Source organism: Lampris incognitus, chromosome 18 (genome assembly GCF_029633865.1).
Source record: "Lampris incognitus isolate fLamInc1 chromosome 18, fLamInc1.hap2, whole genome shotgun sequence".
Lineage (NCBI taxonomy): Eukaryota > Metazoa > Chordata > Actinopteri > Lampriformes > Lampridae > Lampris > Lampris incognitus.
The window spans coordinates 3,202,698-3,225,980 of record NC_079228.1 but is presented as its reverse complement, the minus strand read 5'-3'; the positions used below and the strand labels follow the sequence as shown (position 1 = coordinate 3,225,980).

The 23,283-nt window shown below is 43.6% G+C and overlaps 1 protein-coding gene across 1 annotated transcript; it reads right to left on the bottom strand.

The window, feature by feature from the left end:
• Positions 1 to 1,092: 1,092 nt before the first annotated feature.
• tmem200b (transmembrane protein 200B) lies at positions 1,093 to 2,358 on the bottom strand. Its single transcript, XM_056298977.1, has one exon. It carries the CDS (start codon positions 2,356 to 2,358, stop codon positions 1,093 to 1,095), a length of 1,266 nt encoding a protein of 421 aa, XP_056154952.1.
• Between the last annotated feature and the right edge of the window lie 20,925 nt (positions 2,359 to 23,283).

The window sequence follows — 23,283 nt, the reverse complement described above, 5'->3', positions numbered from 1 at the left end:
GTGAAAGGTACAATCAGCAGGGTAAAAAGGCCTGCGTCATTACACAATGGTCTACTAGCTAATACGGTAGTGCTCAGGAGGAAGACAAGAAACTGACATACCATTCTCCTGAAGACAGTTGACTATCTTTCCTCCTGAGGGGTAAGCCAACATCCCATCATTCTGCATAACTACTACGATGTAATATATGGTACATCGACACCATGCAATGCATTTGAGTTCATGGCAGGTCGGGTACTGCTTTCACATACCAACTGCTTTTGTCAAAAGGTATCAGCACCTTTCGGGCTTGTGAGTCCAGGTAGATTGGTTTTAAGCGATTGCACAGTGAAAGTAGGCCCTCATCCTCTTTCACCCCTCTTCTGCTTACGGCGTCTTACTGTCTTACTGTGTGTCCTGGAAACAATCAGATGCTCAGCCAAACAGAGACCAGAGGATCCTTCCCATTTCTGCCAAACACATTAAAAGAGTAAACAGACCGGCAAAATGCTGTTCATGTAGAAACTACCCAGTTATCACTGGATCTGTGCATTGTTCCACTCTTTCAAAAAAGATACTGAGGCTGCCCCACAACCAGTCAGTATTCAGAGTGGAAACTTTCTGTTGTTGCTCTGAACATCCATTTCCCGTGCAAGACTGAACCAGAGGCTTTACTTTGAGTTTTAGCTTTAGTTTTGCTATATGTGTGTGTGTGTGTGTGTGTGTGTGTGTGTGTGTGTGTGTGTGTGTGTGTGTGTGTGTGTGTGTGTGTGTGTGTGTGTGAGTGAGTGTGTGTGTGTTTGTGTGTATATGTATGTATGTATGTATGTATGTATGTATGTATGTATGTATGTATGTATGTATGTATGTATGTATGTATGTATGTATGTATGTGTATATATTTGGAAGTGCCTTACTAAAAAAGTTCAGAGTGGTACACGACTCAACTTTTGCAAGATGTTCTTTCAGCTTCACACAGAACTCATCTCAGAAAATATAGTGCAATATAAACAATAATGAAAATAAAATAATGCTCCTGGTTTTAGATGTGGCTGTGTTCAAAGCAATCCTTCTCTTGACACACTGCTGAAACCCTGAATCTGAGTTCGTCCTTCACTGGAAAGGCCCTGAACCAAAACTTTTATCCCACTGGGAACACTGTTGTTCCATTTTCTCTAGCAACTTGTCGATCGAGTCCTCTTTGTTCTCCAGCTTAAAGTACTTTCTTCCACAGCCAAAGTCCAGCCGAGGCCAGCTGCGATGGGTTTGCTCTTCCACGGGCGTGAGCTCTGGTTGATCTGCAGCCTGCCCTGGCATAGTCATACAAACTTGCAGACTGTCTCTCTTCACAGGCTTGAGTTGAACTATCTGACCCTCCCTGTTGGGTCTTAAGGGACCTTCCCCCAGATGAAGGGTGTTTGGGGGCATGTGAGTGTTAGTCCTGTAGCTCATACTGTGGCAACGCCTGATCTGGGTAATGGGGACCCCCCAGTCATCTCCTTCGAGAGTGGACATAGAACTGGCTGAAACCAAGAGGTTGGTGGGCTTGAAGGGCAGTGGGAGCTGGGGGATGAGACTGGCTCTCTGCTCAGGTTCAGCACAAGACCATGTGTTAAAGTCGGTCTTGCTGGAATTACAGGAGTTGGATGAGTGAGAGGATTGGAGTGACAAGGGTGAGGTAGACTCCTGGTGGTGGAGTGCCTCCGTTTGCAGGACTGCTTGCTGGTAGATACCGTCGGCCCTTTCTTCTTGCTCTCTGGCTTCTCTACGGAGCAGGGGCTCAGAGCTGGCCAGCTGCGGCAGGCAGAGGATGTTGAGGTGGGCAGCTGGTAAACTGCTTACCCACTGGTAGTGTCGAGCCATTGAGTTGGCAGCTGCCATTTCAGAAAGGTTGGTCGAGGGCACGGCTGCTGAAACAGAACAGATAACACTGCGCATTTGGGCCAATAGCATTTGAGTCTCCCTGTCGCGGTTCTCATAAAGAACTGTGTTTGCACAAATGAGGATGAAGAGTCCCACTCCCATAATTACAGGGCCCAGAAGCTTCATCCGCTCGCTGTGGATGAGGCTGGCTGTAGAGAGAAAGCTTTTACTGCCTAGCCTCAACCCAGATGTCTGTGAGTTAGTGATGCCCCCCCTCTCTGCAGGCCCCAGGACGGATGAGTGGGACACTCTGTAGGGCCAGTATCCTGCCACGGCCAGGGCAGTGCCAACAACCACCACAATGATCCCCAACACCAGAAAGGCTCCAGGTATGGATCGTATGCGCAGCTTGCCTTGGATAACCCCATCTTTCTTTTTACCTCGTAAGGTAAAGCAAGACTTCCGTCGGCAGGATGGAGAGGTCGGTGTGGCTCCTCTCGTTTTTTGTGTTTTCATGGCACAAGATGGTCCAGGGTCCTGGCTTCTGGTCACACCCTATTGCAGGACTGTGGGTATAAGGGAAATGTCCAAAGTTAGTTCTACAAAAATGGGGATAATTTCTTGTTTTAGCCATTTAATCAAACACTTATAGGCGTTTCTAGCTTTTCCTCTCCATATTCCCAGCCAAGGCAAGGCAAGTTTGAGGAGCACGTTTCATATAAAAAGGCAACAAAAAGTCCTTTACACAAGCCGTAAACATTAAATAAGAAATACAGAATACGATGAAATTGAAAGCTAAAAATGTTATAAGATACAAAGAATTTGTTTGAAAAACAAATTTAAAGATAAAACTGTAGAGGGATAAAATAGACAGACCTGGTTAAATAATAAAAGGCTTAATCGGATGCAGGCAGAGCCTCCCACTAAAATGCTAGAAACCAGTCCCGAGCTCTTGGTTCATTAGTTTTATCCTTAGTGTAAAGCAACGGGCCCAAGAAGTAAAGTGTTTAAGTGAAACAACCAAAAAGCTGCCATGAATAAACATTGTTATAGCTCTCAACAAAGGCATGTTACCAGCCATGGTGCACCTGATATCTACACTTAACTTGATTCCCTACTTTACCACTTTTCACCAAGGCAACTGGAGGGCTGCTTTGGAGCCAGTGCCTAATCTCTAACCAGTTCTTCGCGTTTTGACAGCCAAATAACCGGCTGTGAGCCAGGAAAACCTGTTCCGGAGTGGTCTGTGAATGTTCTCATTCATCCAGGTCATGGTTCTCCAAAGGAGTTGAATCAAGTGCAACTGGACTTGGTATATATCCGTGAAGACGTTTCGCCTCTCATCCAAGAACAACAGTCGCTCACTAACGGCTCCAACCACTCTCATGACCACTGAACAATGAAGTCGAACCTAACACCCCCAACCACCGTCGCTGCTAAACATGCAAATCAACAGCTCCGATGGCGACGGGCGCGGCCAAACATCGGTACACAAAAGAGCCACTCGTATCTATGGCTCTGTTAGCGACGGGCGTTGGTAAACATCGGGACACAAAGAGCCATGGACATCTATATGGCTCTGACAACGACTCCAAGAGGATAAATTCTGAGTCTCATCAGCAGCCAGTCAGACTAGCTTGGTCTAGTCAGGAAGGCAGGAACTGAGGAAGCCTCTTGGATGAGAGGCGAAACGTCTTCACGGATATATAGCAAGTCCAGTTCACTTGATTCACCTCCTTTGGATTGTTCCGGAGTGGCACCAACTCTTTGGCGTGCTACAAGACAGAACCGCTTACATCAGGGGCTGGGGTGGGATTACCGTAACCAACAAGACCAATAGGGGGTGCATTGCTCGGCAGCAACAATCAGTTCTGCCGATGCATGCATCCCTTATGACACTTCAAATCAAAGTTTGATAGGAATCAAACGGTTTTATCAGCACATATTTTATTTGATCAACTTTGGCAGAGTGAATTCAAAACCCCACATTCATTGCCCAGGTTTAAAAAGCTCATTTTACTGAAGCCATCTGAAATCCTATGCTTACAAACACATCGACAAAGAACACCGAAGAGTTTGCCCTAAACATATCGAGAGGTTAACCAAGGAAACCTGGTGAATTTCACACCAATCCCTCCACAGGAGAACAAGGCAGATGATCACAGGTTCCGTTAATTTCAGAATGAACATTTGTGTTATGATATTTAAACAACCATATGCCAACAGGGAAATAAAAGCCTCTCGTCTACGAGACCGGTCTCTCGAGAGACCTCTGGCTAGTTCACAGCGGGATCTGTGAGCGTGACTGGCCGGCTGGTCTCCAGTTTGTGGAGCTTCTCAACTCCAAAAATGTTAGAGCAAATTTTCGACTCGCCATCAATTTTCGTAAAACTGCCAATATTCAAAATCTGCAGTTAATTTCTCATTTCAAAAATTATCATGTGTAAATGTAATGATTAAATAGCACACGAAATTAAAAAATTTAAAATAAAATTCGAAACCTACACAGTTGACTAGATAGATAGATAGATAGATAGATAGATAGATAGATAGATAGATAGATAGATAGATAGATAGATAGATAGATAGATAGATAGATAGATAGATAGATAGATAGATAGATAGATAGATAGATAGATAGATAGACAGACATGACATAGCTACACAGGCACGTCGACATGACATCGATATATACTCATGTAGACATGACATATCTACATATACATATGTAGACATGACATAGCTACATAGACACATGTAGATAAGACATAGTTACATATACACATGTAGATATGACATACCTACATATACACATGTAGATATGTCATGTCTACATATACACATGTAGATATGACATAGCTACATATACACACGTAGACGATGTCTACGTATACAAATGTAGATATCACATGTCTACATATAAACATGACATATCTACCTATGCACAAGTAGACATGACATGTCTACATAGACATATGCAGACATGACATAGCTACATATACACATGCAGACATGACATATCTACATAGACACAAGAAGACATGACATAGCTACATATGCACATGTGGCCATGACATATCTATAGAGACACATCTGGACATGATATATCTACAAATGCACATGTAAACATGACATAGCTACATATGCACATGTAGACATGACATAGTATCTACATATGCACATGTAGACATGACATATCTATATATACACATGCAGACATGACATAGCTACATATACACATGTAGATGTGACATCTTCATATGTACATGTAGACATGACATATATACATGTATACATGACAGAGCTACATATACACATGTAGACATGACATATATACATATACACATGTAGACATGACATAGCTACATATACACATGTAGACGTGACATAGCTATATACACATGTAAACATGACATATCTACATGTACATGCAGACATGACATGTCTATATATACACATGTAGATATTAAATAGTTACACACATGTAGACATGGCATATCTACCAATGCGTATATAGACATGACATATCTACATATACACATGTAGACATTACATATCTACATATGCATATGCAGACGTGACATAGCTAAATATACACATGTAGACATGACTTAGCTACACATACACATGTAGATAAGACATAGCTACATATACACGTAGACATGATATATTAACATATGCACATGCAAACATGAAATAGCTGCATATACACATGTCGATATGTCATGTCTACATATAAACATGTAGATATAACATAGCTACATCTACACATGTAGACATGACATATCTTCATATGCACATGTAGACATGACATATACACATGTAGACATGACATAGCTTCATATACACATGCAGATATGACATAGCTACATATACACATGTAGACATGACTTAGCTACACATACACATGCAGATAAGACATAGCTACATATACACGTAGACATGATATATTAACATATGCACATGCAAACATGAAATAGCTGCATATACACATGTCGATATGTCATGTCTACATATAAACATGTAGATATAACATAGCTACATCTACACATGTAGACATGACATATCTTCATATGCACATGTAGACATGACATATACACATGTAGACATGACATAGCTTCATATACACATGCAGATATGACATAGCTACATATACACATGTAGATATGTCATGTCTACATATACACATGTAGATATGTCATAGGTACATATACACATGTAGATATGATTTAGCTACATATACACATGTAGATATGTCATGTCTACATATACACATGTAAACATGATGTATCTACCTATGCACATGTAAACATGACATAGCTACATATGCACATGTAGACATGACATATCTACATATACACATGTAGACATGACAAATCTACGTAGACATGTAGATATGATATAGCTACATATACACATGTAGACATGACATATACATAGACACATATAGACATGACATAGCTACATATACACAAGTAGACATGACATATCTACATATACACATGTAGACATGATATAGCTTTATATACAAATGTAGACATGACATATCTACCTATGCGCATGTAGACGTGACATATCTACATATAGACATGTAGATATGACATAGCTACATATACACATGTAGACATGACATATCTACCTACACACGTGTAGACTTGACATAGCTACATAGATAGATGTAGACATGACATATGTAAATATGCACACGGTGATGACAATACCAAGTCTCCTTCATTATCTTCTACACACGTGTAACGCTCGTGTTGGGGCAATACCACATCATCTCTGCAGCTCTTCAGAAGTTCTTCCTCTAAGGTTTTAACATGCATTGCCGGACCCCCTTCCACCGCAAAACGGTACGTAGCCTACATTTGTGGTAAATGTTCAACCGATTTGTTTAACTGCAAAACTAAACAGCCATGTGGTCTGTTTGAACATATAATGAATCCCCCACGTTCTTCCATTAGAAAATAAACAATGATGTATTTTAAACTCATTGAAACTATAAAAGGTCAATTAAAAGCCCCTAAAAAACGTTTTCAACATATGATGCATAGCACTTTAGCCAGCAAGTCGGTTTAATGTCCTCTTCTGTTAATATGGTGCTGCAGGGGTATTAGTGGGGTGTCGACTAGAGGAGAAATGTGAGCATCACCCAGTCCGCAGGGAGTGAATGAGGAAGACTCCTGCTGTTTACTTCCAGTTGGTTACCACAGAACCACGCACTGGTTTCTGGTCTGCAGCTCTCGTCTAACCACAGGACTGATCCAACACGGTCAATCCAAGTCTATAGGCGACAGTTAAGACGTGTAGACGAGTAAAGGACCAGGCTGCTCCGAATCACAGAGCCTCACTGGATACGAGCAGAGCTTTTTATTCGGCATAACCTGCAATGTTTAGATCCACATCTCCTCGTCCATACAGTCATGGACCTCCTCCATGTTAACGCACACCACACCAGACCTTCTCTTTCATCATCATCATCATCATCATCATCATCATCATCAATATTACCTTTTCTTTACGCGCATGTCTTATTCACATTGGACAATGAATGGGGAGCACGACAACCCACAGTGGCTCACTGCAACTTGTGCGTCCTCATTCAACCAGATAGCTGCGGGTTAACACAATACTGCCACACACTTCTGCCTTGCAACCAGTACAGCACTTTGAGAGGGGAAGGGTGGACCCACATCTGCTCCGTTTCACCCGTTTCTGGGAAATAAAAAAGCTCTAATCTCGCCCTCGTGCCACTGCAGGTTGTGCGTGCAACAGCTACGGTTATTTTAAGCTCTGTAAGCACAAACCTGAACCAACATACTGAGCCTATTATGACCACAACCTGACTGTTATGACCACAACCTGACTGCTATGATCATAACCTGACTGCTATGATCATAACCTGACTGCTATGATCATAACCTGACTGTTATGACCATAACCTGACTGTTATGACCATAACCTGACTGCTATTATCATAACCTGACTAGTGTGATCATAACCTGACTGCTATGATCATAACCTGACTGCTATGATCATAACCTGCTATGATCACAACCTGCTATGACCATAACCTGACTGTTATGACCATAACCTGACTGTTATGACCATAACCTGGCTGCTATGATCATAACCTGACTAGTGTGATCATAACCTGACTGTTATGACCATAACCTGACTGTTATGACCATAACCTGACTACTGTGATCATAACCTGACTGCTATGATCATAACCTGCTATGATCATAACCTGACTGCTATGATCATAACCTGCTATGATCATAACCTGCTATGACCATAACCTGACTGTTATGACCATAACCTGACTACTGTGATCATAACCTGACTGCTATGATCATAACCTGCTATGATCATAAGCTGACTGTTATGACAAGCTGACTGCTATGATCATAAGCTGACTGTTATGACAAGCTGACTGCTGTGATCATAAGCTGATGCTATGGTGATTGTGATGATAACCTGAGTGTCCATGCTGAGCAACAATAACTGACACGACGCCGCCGCCTCGTCGTCTCTTCATCGTGCAGTAACGCAGCTTGTGCATGCATTGCGCAGCGTAACAAATCCTCGACAAGCTGTTTCCGTTACCTGACTGGATGATGACTGTTGCTTTACCGCACCGTCTTCCATACATGTGTGTGGCACGCGCAGCGGCAGCCCGCCAGACACGAGTCTGACTGGCGACCTGCATACCGACGGTACGTGCCTCAGTAGCACAAACACAAGCCGGTAACACTGCTGTGTAAACATCTGGCCTACGGTCTTCTGTCTTCATCCTCACAGCAACCTGTAGAGAGCTGGTCATGGACCCGGGAGAAGAGCTAGCTACACTCTTTTTCAACACAGGAAGCTGCTTTTAAAAGTATTTGCATACCTTCTAAAAAGCGTTGAATTCGTGAGAGGTACACTAAGTAAATTATCTCGAATGTGTCTTGTCTGTAAAACTGAAACCCGGTAGATGACTGAAACACACCAGCCACCTACTGCCTAGTGTAGGATATATTTACCTGTGATCATGGCATCCTTCTGCAACGACTTCATACTTTCCCCACACAAAGTATCCAGATGTGAAGTGTGTATCCAGATGTGAAGTGTGTATCCAGATGTGAAGTGTGTATCCAGATGTGGAGTGTGTATCCAGATGTGAAGCGTGTATCCAGATGTGATGTGTGGAGGCTGTGTAGAAGCGACGCGGGTTTCTTCTGTTTCTTTAGCAAAAGAAAGTGTCTGAATGAAGTCGAGCTGGTCCCCTGGCTTCCGCTCCACGCCAGCCAACCTCCAGCTCCTCCACAGGATCTTTACGCGACGCTCCGCAGTGGCTTCAGCTTTACATGCGACTGTCAAGCTAACAGTGTGAGATATAGCACATCCGGCTCTGGGGTATGGTTGCTTTTCAAAATAAAAGTCGCACACCGCGAGAAACGATATAATTCCATGTAAAACTCGCGGTGAAAAATGACGTTTTCAGACCTCCCAGCGCTGCTCTTCCTGGAAGAACGCAAATGAGTGAAGAGGGGAACGACAAAGAGAAGGGACTCAATTGTTGCTGAAACTACTACATAGGCCAAGAAAGAGTCTACTTGAGTCCAGCAGATCTATTGCCCTACGGCCGACAGTACGGCATGTGGCAAACATGTAATTACATCTGCAGTGCGGAAGGTTTGTCCCCCCCTGCTGGCAGTGAGAGTACTTACTTCTCTTCTTTCAGCGCTGGCCAACGAGGAAAGCCACACCAGATGTTAGCCCCGCTTGTCCTCAACGTCAATTTCTTTCTTTCTCGTTTTCTTTTTAACACTTGAATCCTTTCTATAAACGCCGAGTTTCTTTTTTTCTCTGGAGCATCAGAAACTTTTCTTGGGCGCTAAACATAATTAATTAATATAATTGATATAATTATGCTGAATATGGAGCTGCCAGGGAAGAGGAGAAGAGGAAGGCCAAAGAGGAGGTTTATGGATGCGGTGAGGGAGGACATGCAGGTGGCTGGTGTGACAGAGGAAGACGCAGAGGACAGGAAGAGATGGAACCACTGTGGCGCCCCCTAACGGGAGCAGCCGAAATCAGTAGTAGTAGTCATATAATTAATATAATTAATATAAGTTTTCCCGCCGCAGTTTGAAGCCTGGAAGCTGTCTGGCAGAAAGCCCTGAAGCAGCCAAATCACGTGACGAAGGCTTTCGTCACACGGAAGTTGAGCTCTGGCGAAAGCGTCACTGCTGCGAGTATGATTAGCCAAAGCAGAAGGGGTCCCCCGTCTCCCTTCTGCTGCAGTCCCTCTGCTTGCCAATAAGCAGACTTGCGGTGCAACAGACACATTACTCTTCAACGTCTTATGGAAAAACAAGAGTCATTATGTTAAGAGGTCTGTCATTATCAATACATATGACTCTGGGCAGGGGGCTCCATTTTCTGGATTTTACTACTCCTAATACCTTTAAGATTAATTGGAGAAGGCATTTTCTGAACAACCCCACTTCTATTTGGAACTTTTCCGGATTATATTTTTTCCAAGATCGGTGGTCTTAACTTTGTCATTTTATGTGATTACAAGATAGAGAAACGTGCCTTAAAGCTAGCTAAATCCCACAGACAGATGCTTTTGTCATGGTCTTTCATTTACAAGCACAGTTTCTCTCCACACAACTGTTTCATTTGGAATAATCAACATATTACATTTAAGAATAGGTCTTTATTCTATCGAAATTGGTTTGGCAATGGTATCATGTTAGTCAACCAATTACTTAATGCTAATGGTCTCCTGTTAAGGTATTCCGAATTCCTTAATGCCTACGGTATTCCTGTTACCCCAAAGGAGCTTGCAACGGATGACCGTTGCTGGGGCAGGGCGAGGGTCAGAATTACAGAAGGATGCTTTTCCTTCTGGAATTCTGACCCTCCTAAGGGGTTCCGAAGGACCAGCATCCTTGCCGGCACTTGATCCTAAATTAACTTTGGTGGGTAAAGTCTGCCTGTCTACCATCTTAAGGAATAATAACCTTAGTATTCGTTCCTTATGTCAATCTGACATTAGTTGTACATCTTCTGCTGTCTCCTACTGGTCTAGATTTGTTGGCAACTTGAATTGGAAAAATATATGGTGTCTCCTGTACAAATATCTACTTACTAATAAAATAAGGCAAATTTCTTTCAAAATGTTACAAAGATCCTATCCTGTAAACGCCCATCTAATTAATAAGTTTAAGAAAGACTTGTGTGTAAAATGCTGTTTATGTGAATTGCACCCTGAAACTAGGCTGCACCTGCTCTGGCAATGTCCTCATCCTGTCCCATTCTGGAAAGACCTATCACGATATGTTATTGATCATGTTGACCCTGACTTTTCTCTTTATTGTATTATTTATTTGTATTATTATTATCATAGTTTGGTATTCACGTTAATCATAGTAACAAAAGTAAAGAACTCTATATCATAAATGTATTGATTATTTTAGCAAAGTATCACATTCATAAGTCAACATTTAGCCATTCTAAACCCCTATTTTTAGTTTTTGAAAATGACACCAAACAATACATTAAGACCATCACTGACTCGAAAATAAGAAAGCTGCGGTGACTGTCTATTTTTGCAATCTATTTATGTCTTTATTTGAAGTGTCCCCCTGGCTCCATTTAAATTGGGGTTTTTCGGTTTTATAGTTGGTTGTATTAACGACTCTGTTGTTTATATTTGTTGTTCTTGTTTCACCAATATATTTGAATAGTGAATATTGTATCTTCTGTACAACTTGTTTAACAATGAAAAAAAAAGCAATTACTGCTGGGCGTCCGGGTAACGTAGCGGTCTATTCTGTTGCCTACCAACACGGGGGTCGGCGGTTCGAATCCCCGTGTTGCCTCCAGCTTGATCGTGCATCTCTACAGACACAATTGGCCGTGTCTGCAGGTGGGAAGCCTGGTGTGGAGTGGCGTATTTGGCCAAGTACAATTGGGAGAAAAAGGGGGAGGGGCATTGTTGGCTGACGTAAAACGCATCACTTCCTGTTACGCCAGCACAGGTGTGCAGCGCGAGAATGTCGCCACAGACACCAGATTTAAAACTCCGGTATACTGTGAAAAATGGAGGGATTTACCTGGCAGTGATAGGCTTAATCGAAATTGTGTGTACATTTGGCAAGGGCTTGATGTCACTGACAGTCATTTATATGTAAAAGTCCCACACTCCAGCTTTAAGGATAAGGCAGTATTACCATAGTTTACATTAAATATTGTATTCACATAGTTTACATTTAACATTATATTCACATAGTTTACACTTACATCATATTCAGTTTATATTTAACATTATATTCAGTTTACATTTAACATTATATTCCGATTGTTTACTTTTAATGTTGTATTCACATAGTTTACAATGACATATTCACATAGCTTACATTTAACATTTAACATTATATCCACATAGTTTACATTTAACATCTTATTCAGATAGTTTACACTGACATTACATTCACATAGTTTACATTTAGTATTATATTCACAGTTTATACTGACATTATATTCACATAACTTACATTTAACATTATATCCACATAGTTTACATTTAACATCTTATTCAGATAGTTTACACTGACATTACATTCACATAGTTTACATTTAGTATTATATTCACAGTTTATACTGACATTATATTCACAGTTTACATTTAACATTAATAGCGTACATTTAACATTATATCCACATAATTTAGATTTAACATCTTATTCAGATAGTTTACATTGACATTATATTCACGTAGATTACATTTAATATTGTATTCACATAGCTTACATTTAACATATTCACATAGCTTACATTTAACATATTCACATAGCTTGCATTTAACATTATATTCACATAGTTTACATTTAACGTTATATTCACATAGCTTACATTTAACATTATATTCACGTAGTTTACATTTAACGTTATATTCACATAGCTTACATTTAACATATTCACATAGTTTACATTGCCATTATATTCACAAAGTTTATATGTTATATTCACATAGTTTACATTGCCATTATATCCACATAGATTATACTGACATTATATTCACATAGTTTACATTTATCATTATATTCACGTAGTTTACATTATATTCACATAGATTATACTGACATTATATTCACGTAGTTTACATTATATTCACGTAGATTATACTGACATTATATTCACGTAGTTTACATTTATCGTTATATTCACGTAGTTTACTTTTAACATTATATATGCACAGCTTATATTTAGCATTGTATTTACATGGTTTACATTTAACATTATATTCACATAGTTTACATTAAACAATATATTCACATTGATTATATTTATTATATTCAAATTGTTCATATTTGACATTATATTTGCATAGTTTATATTTAACATATTCACATAGTTTACTTTTTAAATTATATTCACATGGTTTACATTTAACATTATATTCACATAGTTTACACTGACAAATTCACACAGCTTACATTTAACATTGTATTCACATGGTTTACATTTAACACATTCACATAGTTTACATTTAACATTATATTCAAATACTTCACATTTGACAATATATTTACATAGTTAATATTTAACATTTTCACATAGTTTACTTTTTAAATTATATTCACATGATTTACATAGACAAATTCACATAGCTTATATATAACATTATATTCACATAGTTAACATTTAACATTATCAAAATAGTTTACATTGACATATTCACATAGCTTACATTTAACATTATATTCACATAGTTTACGTTTAACATTAAATTCATATAGTTTACATTTAAAATTAAGTTCACAAAATTTTCATTGACATTATATTCACAGTTTACATTTAATAATATATTCACATAGATTATATTTAACATTATATTCAATTTGTTCATATTTGACATTATATTTGCATAGTTTATATTTAACATATTCACATAGTTTACTTTTAAAATTATATTCACATGGTTTATATTTAACATTATATTCACATAGTTTACGCTGACAAATTCACATAGCTTATATTTAACGTTATATTCACATACTTTCATTTAACATATTCACATACTTTACATTTAACATATTCACATAGTTTACATTTAACATCTTCACATACATTACATTTAACAATATATTCACATAGTTTACATTGACATATTCACATAGCGTACATTTAACATTGTGTTCACATGGTTTACATTTAACATATTCACATAGTTTACATTTAACATTATATTCAAATACTTCAAATTTGACATTATATTTACATAGTTAATATTTAACATTTTCACAGTTTACTTTCAAAATTATATTCACATGATTTACATTGACAAATTCACATAGTTTAGATTTAACATATTCACATAGTTTATATCTAACAATATATTCACATAGTTTACATTGATATATTCACATAGCTTAAACTTAACATTATATTCATATGGTTTACGTTTAACATTAAATTCACATAGTTTACATGTAAAATTAAGTTCACAAAATTTTCATTGACATTATATTCACATAGTTTACATTTAACTTTATATTCACTACTACTACTACTTTTGGCTGCTCCCGTTAGGGGGCGCCACAGCGGATCATCCGTTTCCATTTCTTCCTGTCGTCTGCATCTTCCTCTGTCACACCAGCCACCGGCATGTCCTCCCTCACCACTTCCATAAACCTCCTCTTTGGCCTTCCTCTTCTCCTCTTCCCTGGCAGCTCCATATTCAGCATCCTTCTCCCAATATATCCAGCATCTCTCCTCCACACATGTCCACACCATCTCAATCTGGCCTCTCTTGCTTTGTCTCCAAACCGTCCAACCTGAGCTGTCCCTCTAATATACTCGTTCCTAATCCTGTCCTTCTTCATCACTCCCAATGAACATCTTATCATCTTCACCTCTGCCACCTCCATCTCCACCTCCTGTCTTTTCATCAGTGCCACTGTCTCCAAACCATACAACATAGCTGGTCTCACTACCATCTTGTAAACCTTCCCTTTGAATCTTGCTGGTACCCTTCTGTCACACATCACTCCTGACACTCTTCTCCACCCACTCCACCCTGCCTGCACTCTCTTCTTCACCTCTCTACTGCACTCCCCTTTACGTTGGACAGCTGACTCCAAGCATTTAAACTCAAATGCCTTCGTCACCTCCACTCCTTGCACCCTCACCATTCCACTGTCCTCTCTCTCATTCACGCATAGGTATTCCGTCTTGCTCCTACTGACTTTCATTCCTCTTCTCTCCAGTGCATACCTCCACCTCTCCAGGCTCTCCTCCACCTGCACCCTACTCTCACTACAGATCACAATGTCATCCGCGAACATCATCGTCCATGGAGACTCCTGCCTGATCTTGTCCGTCAACCTGTCCATCACCATTGCAAACAAGAAAGGGCTCAGAGCCGATCCTTGATATAATCCCACCTCCACCTTGAACCCATCTGTCATTCCAACCACACACCTCACCATTGTCACACTTCCCTCATACATATCCTGCACCACTCCTACATACTTCTCTGCAACTCCCGACCTCCTCATATAATACCACACCTCCTCTCCCAGCACCCTGTCATATGCTTTCTCTAAATCTACAAAGACACAATGTAACTCCTTCTGGCCTTCTCTATACTTCTCCATCAACATTCTCAAAGCAAACATCGCATCTGTGGTGCTCTTTCATGGCATGAAACCATACTGCTGCTCGCTGATCATCACCTCTCCTCTTATCCTAGCTTCTATTACTCTTTCCCAAATCTTCATGCTGTGGCTGATCAACTTTATATGTCTGTAGTTGCTACAGTTCTGCACATCGCCCTTGTTCTTGAAAATCGGTGCCAGTATGCTTCTTCTCCACTCCTCAGGCATCCTCTCACTTTCCAAGGTTATGTTAAACAATCTAGTTAAAAACCCCACTGCCATCTCTCCTAAACATCTCCATGCCTCCACAGGTATGTCATCAGGACCAATTGCCTTTCCACTCTTCATCCTCTTCATAGCTGCCCTCAATTCCTCCTTGCTAATCCACTGCACTTCCTGATTCACTATCCCTATGTAACCCACTCTTGGGATGTGCAATGCTTTAGGTTCAGGAGGAGCTAAGGGCAGAGTGTAATAACCACACACACACAAATTAATTTGAACTGCACCTTTAGTGTGCTGAAAAATACAAATACAATTTACAATTAAAATGAAAATAATAAGCTGGGCACTTAAAATAAAAAAATAGTCCTGAAGTGTGATTTTCTACACTTCAATGAGTCAAGAATAATAATAATAAATCCATCTTACATAGCGCTTTTCAAGTAATCAAAGTCGCTTTACACTAAATGGAGTGAAACAAGACGACAGATGACCATAACACAGACATACAGGGGTGGATGGGAAGGGGGGCTACGAGAGGGAGAAGCGGCAGCCACAGACGACGCCAGCAGTACTCTCCGAAATGACTAGTCACAGTTAATTGTCAGAGTTAATAGTCAGAGTGCACTCTGGGGTTTTGTTCAAAGGATACCAGTCTGGGTGACTGGCACAACTTGCCACACTGGATGGTAAGTAGAGTTGTCCTGCAGAGGTCCAGACCCGCTTCTTACTGCTACTCTGGTGGCTCGCCATCTATCAGCTCTCAAATTACTTCTCAGGATTCCGTTCATAACAAAACAACCTGACCTGTAAATATAACACAGGTTCAGGTTCTTAAATTTATCTTATCTATGCTGTACAACATTCAACAATCAACATTCAAAATAGTACTGAGTGTATTACATTTGGTGAAATAATATATTCTAAAATAGATTCTAAATTAATCCCAAATACTGGAATTATTTAGTTCTGCAGCACGTATTTAATATACATGAACAATTTACAAACATTTCACATCAGGATGTATAACATTCACATGCTAACAACACAATGCTACATTAACAGCCTTATGGCTAGCATACGGCGATTAGCCGAATAGCCCGACTGCTAGGCTAGTTTACCAAGACACGTGGGATGCGATAACCTCGTTAAAACGGCACTCTTCACAGCCCGTGGCTCGTGCTGTAAAACCGATTCAGTCAATTAGCCACTTGAAAAGTGTTATGTTTTTATCTCTCAATGTTTCTTTTTATTCTCTTACCAAGCTCACACACGCTGCGGACCAGCTATGGCTTGATAAGGTGCTCGCAGCGTCCACGCTCTCGTCTCATGCGTCCCTGCCCCTCCCTTCTCTATTCACACAGACACGCCCTCTATCCTAGACTCCATCCATCGAGGCAGGGAAGAATGGAGCCGATAGAGGTCACCGATTTTAACCAAGTAATAAATCATAACTATAATATGAAATAAAATAAAACATGAACTGCAAACAAATTAATGTTTATAACTTATATAGTTTTTAAATACGTTTATTTTTCTTTAACCAGTGGCAGGATGAGGAAAAACACATTAGACGAAGGCGAGTTTGATGTTTATTCCTCAGCTCCAAAATCAAACTGCAGCAGGAACAACCCTGCACTAGAGAGCCCGAGAACGTAAACCACGCCCCCAGCTCACAGTCCTGCTGGGTGAGAGGCATAGCCCCTAGTGTCCGCCACACAGCCCCCCCCCCCCAACACCCAGAAGGGACTCCTGGAAAGAAAATCAGTGTCTCACTGGAGGCTTAAGCAGCCTGCCATAACGGCTGCGCCGTCCCTCAGCCGGAACAGTAGGTGAAACACAGTCCAAAGCCGGCTGAGAAGCAGAACGCTGAACCCGTGAAGACACTGCCGGGGTCCTGGAAGGAGGACGACCCCGAACGGGGAACCTGGGCCGGAAACACAACTTCGCCTGCCACCCTGTGCGCCGGTTTAAGCCTATCAAGCGTGACACGCTCCCTACGCCCACCCATATCCAGCACAAAACCCTCAGGACCCGTCTCAAGAACCCGAAATGGGCCATCGTATGGGGGTTGGAGGGGCGAGCGGTGAGCATCATGCCGTACAAAAACAAAACGAGCCGACATGAGCTCCGCAGGCACGAACGACCGCGGAAAACAGTGGTGAACGGGGCCTGGAACCCGAGTGCTGTCGGACAAAAAAGGATAAACGGCCGGACGGGGTCGAGGAGCGGAACTCCCAGGCAAAAATTCCCCAGGGACGCGGAGCGGCTGACCGAGCACCAGCTCAGCGGGTGACGCGTCGAGGTCCTCCTTAGGAGCCGAACGCAACCCGAACATAACCCAAGGTAAACGGTCCACCCAGTTACCATCCGAGAGCGACCGGTGAAACCGTTCACACAAGCCGTTAGCCTGAGGGTGATACGCGGTAGTGCGGTGTACCTGCACACCCAAGGATCACGCAGGTGCCGACCAGACCTCTGACACGAACTGGGGGCCCCTGTCTGAGGTGATATCTGACGGAGTGCCGAAACGGGCGACCCAGGAGGAAAGAAACGCGCGTGCAACGTCCGAGGATGTTGTGGAGGACAGAGGGACAGCCTCTGGCCACCTGGTGGTCCGATCTACCATTGTGAGCAGGTGTGTAAAACCCTGTGAAGAAGGTAGAGGGCCCACCAGGTCCACATGCACGTGGTCGAAACGTCTGGCCGGGATCGGAAACGGTTCGAGGGGCGACTTAGTGTGCTGGTGGACCTTAGCGCGCTGGCACGCCACACATGCAGCCGCCCACCCCTTGACGTCCTTGCGGAGGCCAGGCCAGACGAACTTGGAGCCGACCAACTTCACCGACGCCCGAACTCCAGGGTGCGAGAGGGAGTGAATCGAATCGAAAACTCGACGGCGCCAGCCCACTGGAACAACGGGGCGGGGACGGCCGGTGGAGACATCGCAGAGGAGGGCAGGACTGCCTTCCTGCATCACAGCATCCTCTAGCTTGAGGCCGGTACGCGTTGACCTAAGGGCAAGGACGTCCGGGTCGCTGGGCTGGTCAGCAGCCATAGCGGAGAAATCCACACCGAGGTGCACAGGACACACAAGCACACGTGACAGACAATCAGCAACAGGGTTGGACTTCCCGGCCACATGCCGAATGTCCGTTGTGAACTCAGAGATGGCCGCCAGGTGGCGCTGCTGACGAGCAGACCACGGCTCAGTCACCTTGGACATGGCGAAGTCAGCGGTTTATGATCCACATAAGCCGTGAAGGAGCGACCCTCCAGCAGGAAGCGGAAATGACGGGTTGCAAGGTGCAGTGCCAGCAACTCCCGGTCATAAACGCAGTACTTGCGCTCGCTATCTCGCAGTTTGCGGCTAAAAAATGCGAGTGGCTGCCACGCATTCGCCTCACGCTGTTCAACCACAGCCCCCACAGCTATGTCAGACGCGTCGGTTGTTAAAGCTATGGACGCCGTGGGTGATGGATGGGCGAGGAGGGAAGCGTTAGCCAGGGCGCACTTAACTCCGTCAAAGGCCTTGAACCGTTCGGGAGTCCAGTCGACAGGGTCGTTAGCCTTCTTAAGCCGCAGGGCTTCGTAAAGTGGCTGAAGGAGGTGGGCAGCGCGAGGGAGGAAACAGACTGGACGTCGGCAGAGGCGGTCAACGGTTCGGGAACAGACTGCACGTCGGCAAAGTCGGCTGATGGTTCGGGAACAGACTGCACGTCAGCAAAGTCGGCCGACAGCTCGGGAACAGGAAGGCGCTGGGCAGCTGAGACTCTGGGATGCTAGGCAGCTGAGACTCGGGGACCACTCGGGGAACAGACTGGTCGTCGGCAGAGGCGGCCGGCGGCTCGAGAACAGGAATGCGCTGGGCAGCTGAGAATCTGGGACGTTAGGCAGCTGAGACTCGGGGACGCTGGGCAGCTGAGACTTGGGGACGCTGGGCAGCTGAGACTTGAGGAAACTAGGCAGCTGCAACATTGGCGCAACATGGGAGGGTGGGATGCCGGGCTTGGGGGGATCAAGGACCGGGTCACTGAAGTACTGCCACCTGAAAAAGGCTGTTTAGCGGGCAATCTCAGTGTCCCAAAACCCACAAACAATATACTACATAACATGGCAGTAACATGTCACCAAACAAAAAAGTGGAGCACCTCAGCCACAACAATAGATAACCACAAGTAGCTCCGCTACATCCAAAATGTGACCCAAAAATGGTCAGCACCTTCCCACCAACCACATGGTCACCTACAAAGTGGCCCTCAACCACAAGTTACTGACAGAAAACACAAAGTAGCACACACACCACGGTCATGGTGGCGACCCGCGCCAAATAACGTAGCTGCATTCGACCTGCAGGTGAACCAGCTACAACTCGTGACCAAACAAAAACACAAAGCGCCCACACAGTCACAACATAAGGTGTGCTAGCATGGACCAGCTGGTGGAGGAGGCATGGTGGAGGTTGAGCGCAGCGCGCCCCGCACTCATAGCTCTAAAAGGTCTACCGTCCCGTTATTTCTCTCCTGTCTTTCTGCAACAAATCCCACCCCACAAATCTCCCACAGGATACTTTACTCAGCCTGCCTCTCAGGCAGGCGTCAGCACCCATGATGAGTGCAACCCAGGGGACTAGGGTTCGAACCACAACAGGTTGGCCGGCAGCTTAGCCTTAGCATTGGACCTCCTCCGCTTCGGCACAGAGCTCCGCCACCAAGACCAACACCATGGCAGAGTATGAAAGGAAGTGCACCAGCAGCCACAGCTGTACCCACCACCAAACCAAGAACACACCAACAACACCTCTTAACACTAACAAAAGCCGTGCTTAACACCACCCAACACCAAACGTTAACACAGCACACTACAGGAAACAGCAACTAGGCAGATCAAAGCTGCTAATATCCCGGATGAGCCCCCATTTTGTTACATCCCTCGGTCTGGTGAGGGTGCAACACAGTGAGACAATAAATAAAAATCAGGGGATGGGAACAAGGCAAGCCCCGATGACCGAGATCATACATCAATGACACTGTCTCTGACCGGGTTTCAGCATGCAGTCTGCTATGTGTCAACCCATCTTCAGCAGAACCGGAAAACACACTGGCTCTCTGCAGCTGCTCGCTGTCTGGCACGATGTCCTCACTGACAGGTGTTGAAACCCGCCTCCGGCGGTTGGGGATTTCTCTGTCCAGGCAGAAGCGGCTACACGTACATGGCCTTTTGTCCAGTGCCTCTTTGTCTTTTCCAGGTACCTTTTAATAAAGGCTCCCATTGCAGCTGCCATTCTGCAGTGAGGGCCTGTAAAGCACCCACTCACGTAAACGATCGGTACAGCGGTCTCTACACCTGGTGTCTGCAGGGCTTCAGAAATGACTGGATTTACTCTGAGCTGCTGGTCTCTACACCTGGTGTCTGCAGGGCTTCAGAAATGACTGGATTTACTCTGAGCTGCTGGTCTCTACACCTGGTGTCTGCAGGGCTTCAGAAATGACTGGATTTACTCTGAGCTGCTGGTCTCTACACCTGGTGTCTGCAGGGCTTCAGAAATGACTGGATTTACTCTGAGCTGCTGGTCTCTACACCTGGTGTCTGCAGGGCTTCAGAAATGACTGGATTTACTCTGAGCTGCTGGTCTCTACACCTGGTGTCTGCAGGGCTTCAGAAATGACTGGATTTACTCTGAGCTGCTGGTCTCAACTCCTGGTGTCTGCACGGCTTCAGAAATGACTGGATTTACTCTGAGCTGCTGGTCTCTACACCTGGTGTCTGCAGGGCTTCAGAAATGACTGGATTTACTCTGAGCTGCTGGTCTCTACACCTGGTGTCTGCAGGGCTTCAGAAATGACTGGATTTACTCTGAGCTGCTGGTCTCAACACCTGGTGTCTGCAGGGCTTCAGAAATGACTGGATTTACTCTGAGCTGCTGCCTTGGCAAGCAGCCTGTTCACCTCAACCAATACTTTGTTGAATTTTTCATCAATTTGCATAATATCAGCCACAGGCACGAGAACATTTCCCAGGCTCTCCTGGACCTCTTCTTCTGTGGTAGTAAGATGATCCGTGTCACCTGTCCTGGCCAGGGAGCTTTTAAATGAACAAAATAAGAGAAAGAAAAACATGAGCAAACGGATCTACTTATATCAGGTGTAATACAAGGCATTATGCATTTCTGACTAACTACTGATCTCAGAATTGTTTAAGGCTCTGACGCTACAGAATGGTTAGTTGTTCACAATGAAGAAAATACTGATGATTATTACATTTTATATATTTAGCCTTTCAATATATCAACACCAACATTACTGTTTAAAATAGGTTCATTTACAAAATATTAATGTGTTGCATGTACAAGTTACATGTGGCAAAAATTAGCAACGTGGTAATGAAATATAATGATACAAATAATAATTAAAGCTGAAAGTAAGTTGATTGTACTCTGAATAATACTATAAAATATACTGAGAAACCAAGCAGAAGAAAATGTTAAAAAGTAGTACTCATTAAAACAGACTCATGGATCTGAAGCTTTCAGAGGACGTTGTTGTAAATGTGTGTTTTGGCTTTTCGATGAGGACACACCGTGTTGCAGCTGAGCCTGGTCTAACCGCTGGGGCATCCCCCCTTCACCCGGATGTAGTCTAGCATTACTGTGGCCGCACCCTGGACCATGTCCATGGACAAGCCCGCCTGCCACGACGGGAGCAGGAAGAGGACCCAAGTGTAGACAGCAGAGACAAACTGGGTCAGAACACAACTTTAATCAGACAACGAACTTGCAAACAGCAGATACACACGCCAGGTACACACGAGAGGTACACACGAGAGGTACACACGCCAGGTACACACGAGAGGTACACACGCCAGGTACACACGGCAGGTACACACGCCAGGTACACACGAGAGGTACACACGCCAGGTACACACGAGAGGTACACACGGCAGGTACACACGAGAGGTACACACAGCAGGTACACACGAGAGGTACACACGGCAGGTACACACGGCAGGTACACACGAGAGGTACACACAGCAGGTACACACGGCAGGTACACACAGCAGGTACACACGGCAGGTAGACACAGCAGGTACACACGAGAGGTACACACAGCAGGTACACACGGCAGGTACACACAGCAGGTACACACGGCAGGTAGACACAGCAGGTACACACGAGAGGTACACACGGCAGGTAGACACAGCAGGTACACACGGCAGGTAGACACAGCAGGTACACACGAGAGGTACACACGGCAGGTACACACAGCAGGTACACACGGCAGGTAGACACAGCAGGTACACACGGCAGGTAGACACAGCAGGTACACACGAGAGGTACACACGGCAGGTACACACAGCAGGTAGACACAGCAGGTACACACGGCAGGTAGACACAGCAGGTACACACGAGAGGTACACACGGCAGGTACACACAGCAGGTACACACAGCAGGTACACACGGCAGGTAGACACAGCAGGTACACACGGCAGGTACACACGGCGGGGAAGGCTCACAACATGATGTGGCGCATCCGGCGACCAAGAGTTTCTGTAGTAGTCC